General features: G+C 34.1%; 4 protein-coding genes across 5 annotated transcripts; 1 reads left to right on the top strand and 3 right to left on the bottom strand.

Annotated features, from left to right (window-relative positions):
* Window positions 1-418: 418 nt before the first annotated feature.
* On the bottom strand, window positions 419-3,362 carry LOC116349770 (probable serine hydrolase). Of its 2 annotated transcripts, XM_031781355.1 has the most exons (4): window positions 3,075-3,362; window positions 1,744-1,873; window positions 1,604-1,669; window positions 419-1,528 (listed from the first exon to the last, which is right to left on the bottom strand). In XM_031781355.1, exons 1-4 carry the CDS (start codon window positions 3,186-3,188, stop codon window positions 777-779), a joined length of 1,062 nt encoding a protein of 353 aa, XP_031637215.1. In that variant the 5' UTR covers window positions 3,189-3,362; the 3' UTR covers window positions 419-776. The 2 variants fall into 2 exon arrangements, with proteins under 2 accessions (XP_031637215.1, XP_031637216.1); XM_031781356.1 differs by lacking the exons at window positions 419-1,528; window positions 1,604-1,669; window positions 1,744-1,873 and adding an exon at window positions 1,977-2,989.
* A 159-nt stretch (window positions 3,363-3,521) lies between these two features.
* Window positions 3,522-6,312, bottom strand: LOC116349720. Its single transcript, XM_031781281.1, has 5 exons — window positions 5,953-6,312; window positions 5,851-5,888; window positions 5,689-5,791; window positions 4,255-5,625; window positions 3,522-4,193 (listed from the first exon to the last, which is right to left on the bottom strand). The coding sequence occupies exons 1-4, from the start codon at window positions 6,116-6,118 to the stop codon at window positions 5,243-5,245; spliced, it is 690 nt and encodes a 229-aa protein (XP_031637141.1). The 5' UTR covers window positions 6,119-6,312; the 3' UTR covers window positions 3,522-4,193; window positions 4,255-5,242.
* A 685-nt stretch (window positions 6,313-6,997) lies between these two features.
* LOC116349763 lies at window positions 6,998-8,300 on the top strand. Its single transcript, XM_031781347.1, has 2 exons — window positions 6,998-7,182; window positions 7,259-8,300. The coding sequence occupies exons 1-2, from the start codon at window positions 7,132-7,134 to the stop codon at window positions 8,183-8,185; spliced, it is 978 nt and encodes a 325-aa protein (XP_031637207.1). The 5' UTR covers window positions 6,998-7,131; the 3' UTR covers window positions 8,186-8,300.
* A 592-nt stretch (window positions 8,301-8,892) lies between these two features.
* LOC116349758 lies at window positions 8,893-10,044 on the bottom strand. The gene is made up of 2 exons (XM_031781341.1): window positions 9,942-10,044; window positions 8,893-9,870 (listed from the first exon to the last, which is right to left on the bottom strand). The coding sequence occupies exons 1-2, from the start codon at window positions 9,990-9,992 to the stop codon at window positions 8,956-8,958; spliced, it is 966 nt and encodes a 321-aa protein (XP_031637201.1). The 5' UTR covers window positions 9,993-10,044; the 3' UTR covers window positions 8,893-8,955.
* Between the last annotated feature and the right edge of the window lie 151 nt (window positions 10,045-10,195).

Below are 10,195 nucleotides of genomic sequence, written 5' to 3'. Positions count from 1 at the left end.
CCTTCTAGGTCTGGATTTCGTATATTACGTGTATATATAGCGAGTTCAACTTTTCAACACACTAATGTGGTTTCGTCACTCGCGCGTACTGCCGTCCGCTGTGATAATTGAATAAATCAAAAAAACCGAACTAGGATATACCGTAGGGGCTAGGGGGTCCCTGGAAAAATCTATGGGGGGTCCCTGACGAAGTGAACAATTTGTCGGAAATAAGGATAAAATCGTTTTTTTTTGCTCTTCACTTTTTTGGCGAAAATCACTAGCAAATCGAATAATATTATCGTGTATGCGATAAAAGGTAAAATTTTATAGAGCCTGAAACTGAATGTAAAATCTGATTATTTCAAATAAAAACACATTTTATTGTTTAAAATGTCCATTTATTATGGTTTTAAATGTTAAAATAAGTAAACAATCTCCCGTTCCCATTTTGGTGTTTAAACTTAAATTCTCGTTTAAAAGCAGATTCAAAAAGTAAAATACCGTAAAATATTTTACGGTAGATATTTTGTACAAAGATAGAGATGATTCCAGTTTTGGATGGCTTGTGATAAGGCAGTAAAATAAATATATAAAAAAAATACTTCAACTTAATTGGTAATCAAAACAATTGCTAACAAATTGTGTCCAATAAAAATTTGGAGTGAATGAAAAAAAAACAGATCATCCAGATAAAAATGCGATCCCGTAGTCCACTATACCCAATTATAAATATTTTTACTTATCCATAAATCGTACGATAATTTCAAACGATAATGATCAAATCTATTTTCAATTCATAATTTGCATTTCAATTCAATGCACTTTTGTTCCTCGAAAATATAGTGTTTATGAAGAAATGTTCCAATTTTCTCTGCCATTAATTCGGGTTGATTTAGATGAACGTGATGTGTTCCGGGTATTTTTAACATGTCAAAATTTTTATTGTATCGTTTAAACAGTTCGATTGATTCGAGTATATTTTTTTCTGGTTCTCGAAAGATCCGATCATCCGATTTGATGAATAAATAAGCGGCTTGAATTCGTTTTATATATTCCGCTGCGACCGATTGTGCAATGTAAAATGGTTGCATGTACTTGACCCGAACGTCTCTGGTGAAATAGAATTTATTTGGATTATTTTTAGATGGTTTTATACCATGGCTGAACATATATTTTGCTTTATCGATGTCCACAGATTGGTAGGATCCGTCAAGGACCCGCTGCCCTAACTCATCATAAGTGTATTCAGGTGCATGTTCTTTTAACTTGCCCATCAAATTGATGAGTTGAGTTGCTCGGAATGTGTATAATTTCTCCGTGGTGTGTGGCGGATAATTTTGGGGCTTGAGTGTGTCTAATGCAACAATTAAGTCGACATTTTCGGGTAAAATTGCACCGTAATAAAACGAAACAATCGCACCCATCGAGTGACCTATCAGACTGATACGTTCCCATTTCATTTTTATACGAATTTCTTCTAAAATTACGATAAAATCCACGGTGTGATAATAACAGCCCGGCGGGAGATGTGATGAAAAACCATGACCTGCGTTAAATACCAACAAAGTATTGAGTTGGGATACAGTTTTTTTCCTTTTAAAAATTAATTTTCAATATTTACCCGGCCAATCGATCGCAAGGTAGCTGAATTCTGGCGGTAACAATGGGATCAGAGTCGCGAACGAACCTTCAAAAAATTAATTTTTTTATTAATTTTTTTTTATTTTTAATTTAAATGAATTAAATAAAAAAAAATTGAACCTTCACAATCTTGCCAACCATGACACATTAATATTGGGCGCTTCTTTTTTGAACCCCACCATCGGCCGGTTATTTGTCCATACGTTAGGTCCAGTTGGAATTCTTCAAACTCAATCACATTGGCCGGAGTCTGAAAATAAATGGACGAAGAACAAAATTGATTATTTGGAATTAAAAAAAAAAAAATTGAAAAAAAGTTTTAAAAAAACTGAAAAATCAATGAAAAACGTCGATGCTTTTTGTTTAAATCCATAAACCACTTTAATTGAATTAAATCTGTGTAACATTCAATAGGAAATCATAATAGTAAAACGTGCAACAGTATCCTATAATCCCATCAATTCTCGATCTGCGGACGATATTTATTGATAAACTTCGAAATATGCTCGCTGACATGCTTTGGTTCGGTCAAATGACAATGATGGCCACCAACAACGGTGCGCAACTCAAACTTTGGATTCGCCTTGGTCAAAATATCCAACGCCTTTTGATATCGTTCTTTTCCTTCAAACTCCTTCGATTTACTGCATTTGATGAAAAAATGCGGTGCCTTTATGCGTTCCATCAACTTAAGATGGACGTCATCATTAATATTGGCCGCCGTAAATTCCATCAATTTAAGTCGAACATCTCTGGTAAAATGGAAGAGATTTTTGTTCGACTTTGATGTGGTAACACCCCGTTTCATAAGATATTCCGTGGCTTCTGGTGTTAAGTTCGCTTGTTTTGCCCACCGTTCAAGCGCTTCATTATACGTATAACTTGGTGGCTCTTTATCGGATCGATTCAATTGATCCAGATCCAAAAATTCGTCGCAACTCTTGCGAGCCCACTCGATTATATGATCCGCATTACCAGGATATGGTTTCATCAATGCGTCCAAACAAATCAATAAATCACATCGTTCTGGGTACAGTGCCGCATAAAGTGACGAGATTTGAGCACCCATCGAATGGCTACAAAATGACATTTGATCCCATTTGTAATGACGTTGAATGATGCTCACTACATTCAGATAATTGGTTGCTGTATACATTATTCCATGCGGTAAACGGCTTGATAGCCCATGACCCGGCAAATCAATCGACAAATATGCGAGATGCTTCGGCAACAATGGGATCAGTGGATCGAAACTTCCACAATTGAGCATCCACCCATGAAGCAGTACGATGGGGCGGGTATTTGATGGTCCGTACCATTTTGCAGCGATGTGACCCCACGGCGCTTCAATCTCCACTTCTTTTGGCTTCAATAAAAAATTTATCGAACTAGAAAAATGTGCACATCTTCGTGGATTTATGGAAATTTATGAATGGTTTTTTTTTACTCACCTCGTCGACTTTCGGTTCATCCACTGACTGGAGCTTGGCATTTGTTGTGCCCAATGAACGATGACCTGGGTATATCAATTTTTGTAGATTTTTCAATGAACACAATTTATTCATGGTGTTTTATTTGATTGTTTAATAGTTGTCGGTATGAAACACAGTATAAAATGCGGAATTTCAATGAAATTCTATTTTTTTCTATTTCTTTTTATATTTTTTCTAAATGTCGTATTTGCTGCTTTTTTCGTGAAATTCCACGAGCAATGTGAAAATGATTAGATGACAGTTCATCAGCTGTCATCGAATGACAAACTATGTCTAAATTCAATGATTGTCAAATTTATTGTGTCTAAATTCGTTCCAATGTCATATCAAATTCAATTCTCTTTTTATTTTGATCGAAAATGATAATATAAATGGAATAAAAGAAATTTTGAAGTGAAAAACCAATTTTTTAAGTTATTTATAAAAAAAATCGTATTTATTCATGTATTACATTGTACTGAATTGAGTTTAAAAAATCAAACTAACCAAAAATACCTTTCCCACACTATGTTTGCGGAGAGGTAAAAGCTCTTCCAAATGAATAATAGCAACTATATTTCATAATTTCATTTAATCAGGAATATAAATTTCACAATTGCCTGACCCAGTCGAACCCTTATTCGATGGCGTGTTTTGTGTGGACAACTGTAATGGTCCGGTTTTTGAATCAGAATTATAAACTCGTACGGAATCGGAAAACGTGACGTTATTATGATGCAAAACTACTGTGTGATATAGTGATGATCTTTTGGGATTTGGAATTGCATTTTGTTCATTGGATCTATGATTGTTGTGATGGGTAATTGTTGGCGGTTCATTTGATGCGCGAATTTCATCCATGTTGGATGTCGATGGGGCATACAAGTGTCGATGGGCAATACATGGATGGACCTCAATGTCAGCGCTTCGGTTACTATCACGGGCTATATGTCCACCAGTTGGTTCCTCTAATTTTATCATTTTCTTGTCCAAGGGACTCAATATCAGATCTATTTGATAGGCGTGTCTCCGTAGCATTCTTGTCGTATATCACTTGCAATATCATACCGGTAACAACATAAATGACGATCAAAAATACTGAACAAAAATTGAATCATATAATTATAATTGGAAAAATAGAAATCCAACATGAACTTACTCATCCCAGGAAGGAAGTCGATGTAAAATATGCAATATATGATGGTGATTAAAAGAAGCACAGCATACGATATCAGTAATTTGTACTTTTTTTGCCCCTATCGAAGAATAATTCAGTGTCAAGGTCAGTGCGTCGTATATTTTTTTGTAACTATTATTAGAATGGAATTTTTGCGAAATGGCGAGATACGCGGCACTCATGTTTCATGATTAATTAAATGAAATTTTAATTGGGCCAAAAGTCAATAAGTCGCATCAATGTATTCGCATGTGGTTTAATTTATTATTTATAAAGATCTGTTATGAAATTGACATTTGCAATAAAGCATTTTTCGTTGCTTTTTCTTTTATTCATCGTTCAATCATTTTATTTTCAAAACAATAGCCAAAATTAAAAATATCTTATTGATTAGGAAAAAAACGAAAGTAAAACCGAACTTTTCATTTTTCGTGCTTTGTTCTATGGTTGCGATGTGTCTCATTCAATGGATGACACAAGACTGCGTTGTTTATTCAAATTTTGCGTTCGTCGAATGTAAGCGGATACGCACATCATTGCGTCAATTAATGCGACTGCTGTGCGTAAAAAATGATTTTTGTATCAATTTCAAACAAATTTAACTGAACCAACCGCAATACATATATATATATATATATGGTGTTATTCAGACCGAATTTTGGCGAAATAAATGAAATAACGCTATAACACACCCATATTACTGACCTTATGACCTTATCAACATTGAATATGATATAGTGCAATTATTTGACTCAAAAATCGAATATGGCACGAGTATGTGATTGTGGATCATTCTTATATGATGTAAATAACATTTAGAAATGGCTAGGGAGACGAACGAAAAGAAAAAACTAGTTTTTTTCTCTATTTACTCGTCCGACTTTGATATCATCACCACAGTGTGTGGCTAAAGAGTGAAATAAATAGGAAATATGTCAGATTAACACAATTCTGATCTTAAAAAAATCATCTAATCATCAGGAGCATAAACTGCACAATTGTCTGATCTAGTCGCACTTTTATCCGAACAAGTGTGTTGCACGGCCATCGTAGGTCCTTGGTGAAAGTTGTTTGCGTTGCTCAATGGTACTGCATTTGTATTAGAATAAGACGACGTTGCATTTAAATACGTCATAACAGCATTATAATCTGGTGGTGGAGTCGATGGAATAGGCACATCATTCACATGATCGCTGATCGTAAATGGACGGGGCAGTGGCGTATAAGAATTATTCAGCCAATGGCCGCCAACACTATTAACTTCAACATCAACATTTTGTGGTTCCGTCTGCATAAGTTCGTATTTAAATTTCAATAACAGGTAGGCATTGACGTAAATTATGATTAAGAAAACTGAAGAAAAAATTCATTTGTATTTGTAGAAATTGAGAAATGAAAATTCCGAAATAAACATACCTATTCCAATAGTGTAGTCGGCGAAAAATATGCAATATACGATGGTGGGTAAGAAAACCACAATGCACGTTATCAGTGATACCAATTTAAACCTTTCACGCTCCTATCGAAGAGAGGAATTAATGATGTCATATTATTTTCACGGAATTAAAATCCACTTACTTTTGAAATACCAGCAAATGATAGCGCACAAAAAATGACTGAAAACATTTAAACAGTGAAAGCTGTTTTTTCACAGTAAGGACACTTATATTACAGACTTACCAAATGATATAATAACAAGGATATTATTAAAGATTTTCATGGCGTTTATTTCAAATCTTGGTATTATTATGATACCTAATAAACAGAATGCACCCCAAATCGCAGTTATTATTATAGTAGCTACCACGACCACTCTATATGTCTCCATTGTTATTTTATCAACCATTTATTCACAATTTCTGCATAGAAAGTACTTCGACGGGCACTGTTGGTGTACTACTGAACTTGATGTTGTTTTTTGTTAATTATTTTCAACTTTCAACGCAATAACGAAAACAGTTTCCAAAACAAAAACTAAAAATAGCTTATTAATTGGGAAAATCGAAAGCAAAACAGAACTGTTGCTATGTTATCCAATTTGTGGAGAAATACTGCGTTTAATTTCGAGATTTTCCATGTCGCGCCGGTAAACGTATATGAGGTGCGTCCACTGAACGAATGCGCTCATTGCATGTTTATGCGAAAAGTTATGTATTTATACAGAGCTATAGCTCTTATAACTTAGTTGCACTCAATTGGAGCAACATGACGTAAGCAGACTATTACCCAAATCGTTGGAATGCGGAGTTGAGATGTGCATGGATGTGTGGGGCTGTGTTGATTGAAATGCACATATTTAAGAACATGCATGCACATAGTTACCATTTCGCGCACACCACTGAAGGTTTACTGTTGTGTTGTGTACTGTTTCCGACGAGACACACAGCTCCACGTAGGTCAACATTTTGAGTATTTGGGCTACAGTTTCAATCAATTTTTATAACATTCTCAATTTATAATTAAATGTGTTTTGAACATTTCATTTTAGCATAATAATAGAATTTGCTACTGTAAACTAGCTAATATATACATTTTGAATCGTTAAAAAAACAAATTCTATTTCAAAAATATTCGCATCATTCATTGAATTTACGTGGAAAATTGCCAGGTCGTGTATTTAGGTTGTTAACATTTGAATCATCGATGTCGATTTGAGCAAAATGCTTCAAAAGTGCCGAATTTCCAAGTTCCTAAAGAATCCATTTAATTAGAAATTTTCATTTTCTATCGTTAACTGACGTCAGCTGATTACATTGACGAAAAATATCAAAATCATGCATATAAATGCGAATATTTCTGTTATTGATCAGTATAACAACACATCAGTAGGCACCAATAGGCACTTTCAAAATAGAGAAAATGAACTTATCTCCTCTTTCAACGTGTATATCATTTTTGCTGTTTATCCAGGTACGACATCAAAGAAAGACATAAAAAAAAGAATTTTTAAATAAAAAAAATGTTTATTTTCTCTTCCAAAATTAAGTTAATCAATGGTATGCAACACAATGGCGAAGAAGACATTACATTCTCCAACTTGCTGGACCAATTTAATAAAAAAGCGGCAGAAAAAGGATTCGACATGGGATCAAAGCTGCATTTCATAATCAAGATTTCGAACACAGTTGGCAAGTTGAAAAAGAAACTAGAGACGCCACCAAAAGAATTCATGGATAGCAAAAAATTGAAAAGAGTATTGGCAAGTGTGCCGAAAACCATGACAATTACAGGACCCGATTATGTTGAAGTAAATGGTCGTGAATTTCTGCGTCTGATGATTGGTATTATAAACGATGCAGCAACGGAGAACATTCCAAATATTAGTGCCGAAATTTGCACAGAAATTACATTCATACCACCCCATGATCAACTATTCGATGACTGGTATAAAGCATGGGATATGGATCCTATTAGCGAGCAACATATGATTCAAGTCTATAAAGAGCTACCGGCTATGACCACGAAGTATGTGCAATTGTACGATTTATACCACAAACGGTTGGGAGAAGTTGAAGCAGCAGTGAAGGGGGTTAAATTTCTCACAAAATTGATAAACACCGATTTTGATAGGCTTTTGATACTTAATCCGGAAGAAGAAAGCGATGCTGTACAGGCCAGAGAAACTGTTCTAAGATTACAGCCGCTTTTGGAAAGATTGGGGCAACATCAAGAACACGTGATTCGTCAACTTACACAGGTCAGGGATGTTCTGATAGAATACAACAAAGATCGAATTAAATGGATCGAATTTTTGGTGGAAATAAGGGAGTCTTTGACGTCAGATCGAAGAACGACGTTGAGTAAAAATAATAACAGGGAAGTAAATCCTGTGGTGAATAAAAAGCGCAAGGCTGCTATGTCACGAGTGGTAAACTGTTTTACTAAAATCCTTTGCTTCCGAAAAGATCTTTAATATTTTGTTGAATTTTTCTTACTTCTGAATTATTTTTCGTATAAAAACTACTTGGGAAAAATGCAATAAATATCTTTATAAATTGGAATAAAATCAAATCAACGTACGTTAAAAATTATTATTTTTCATTGCAAAAGTTGAGAATTTATTATTGACCTTGGAAAGATGATCGATTCTTTCACTTGAGTATCGTAAGACATCGGAACTAGACGACTCGGAGACTGAAAATTGAAAAAAATTCTTTGAAATTTTGTTGTTCGATCGACGTTAGATGAATAACAAGTTATTGTCCTTGAATATGTATTTATCTTTCCTATAAAAGTACTTAAAATAAAAAAATACGTATTTCGCTTTGTTTCGTTTAAATTGCTTATTCATTGTGTTTCTGTAGTTCATTTATCGGAATGACTCATTTCAAACGAGAATATTCTTTATATTATGAAGTTTAGCAAACTTTTTATTTTATTTTATTTTTTTGATGCAGAAATTTGAGAAAATTGTTTCCGTTTGTTTGTTACTCGTTGCATGAGCTTCAAATGTGAAAACTTACGGCAGAAGAACTCAATTGACACAAAATTGAACGCAAAAAGGAATCGAGGGCGTTTTCTGAACAAAAATTACTTCTTCGAGCCATTTCACAAACTTACTTTGAGAAGGTCTCAAAAATTGTACAAATAAAAATAAGGAAAAGAAAAAAGAGATAAAAATGAACTTTCAAAATTCTCTTTGTCTGCATTCTTTTATTGTTACCATCACATAATCAAAAAGAATTAATCGCGGAAGCAAAGGATTTTAGCAATATAAGCTATAATTTGGTTCATACTGTCAATGCGCATATTATTCACAGCTAAAAACGGCTCCACACTGTTATTTTTGATTATTGTTTTTCGTTTTGATGCTAACGTCTCTCTCATTTCCATCAAAAATTCGATCCATTTAACACGATCTGCGTTGTATGCTCTAAGAACATCCCTAACTTCTTTAAGGTGATTAGAAACTTGACCCAGATTTTGAAATAATCTTTCCAAAAGCGGTTGTAATCTTACAACAATTTCTCTGGCCTGTACAGCATCGCTTTTTCCTTTCGGATTAAGTTTCAAAAGTAAATCAAAATCGGTGTTGACTAATTTCGTGAGAAATTTAACTGTTGTTTCTGCTGCCTCGACTTCCCCCAACCGTTTGTGGTATAAATCGTACAATTGCGCATATTTCGTGGTCATGACTGGTAATTCTTTATAGACTTGATTCACATGGTTTTCGCTAATTGGATCCATATCCCATGCTTTATACCATTCATCGAAAAATTTATCGTACGGCGGTATAAATTCTATTTCTCTGCAAATTTCGGCGCTAACATCCCGAATGTCTACGGTTTGAGCATTATTTATAACTCCAATCGCTTGGGTGAGAAATTCACGACCGTTTACTTTAGCAAACATGATTGTGAGTGTCATGGTTTTCGGCACACTTGCCAATACTCTTTTCAATTTTTTGCTATCCATGAATTCTTTTGGTGGCGTCCCAAGTCTCTTTTTCAACTTGCCAACTGTGTTCGAAATCTTGATTATGAATTGCAACTTTGATCCCATGTCGAATCCTTTTTCTGCCGCTTTTTTATTAAATTGGTCCAGCAAGTTGGAGAATGTAATGTCTTCTTCGCCATTGTGTTGCATACCATTGATTAACTTAATTTTGGAAGAGAATTTTTTTTTATTATTTAAAAATGATTTTATGATGTCTTTCTTTGAGGTCGTACCTGAATAAACAGCAAAAATGATATACACGTTGAAAGAGTAGATAGCTTCATTTTCTCTATTTTGAAAGTGCCTATTGGTTTCTGTTGATGTGTTGTTATACTGATCAATAACAGAAATATTCGCATTTATATACATACACGATTTTATTTTAAATATTTTCCATCAATCAATTGACACCAATTTGCAATTGAAAATGTTAATTAAATGAATTTTTTCAAAAATATGGAATGTGAAGTAAACGGTGGAATTTAAC

This window comes from Contarinia nasturtii, unplaced genomic scaffold, assembly GCF_009176525.2.
Source record: "Contarinia nasturtii isolate CC-2019 unplaced genomic scaffold, AAFC_CNas_1.1 Cnas_scaffold_3116, whole genome shotgun sequence".
In the NCBI taxonomy this organism is placed as follows: Eukaryota; Metazoa; Arthropoda; class Insecta; order Diptera; family Cecidomyiidae; genus Contarinia; species Contarinia nasturtii.
Note: the sequence above shows the minus strand (reverse complement) of the source record. Positions and strands in the feature narration are given on the sequence as shown.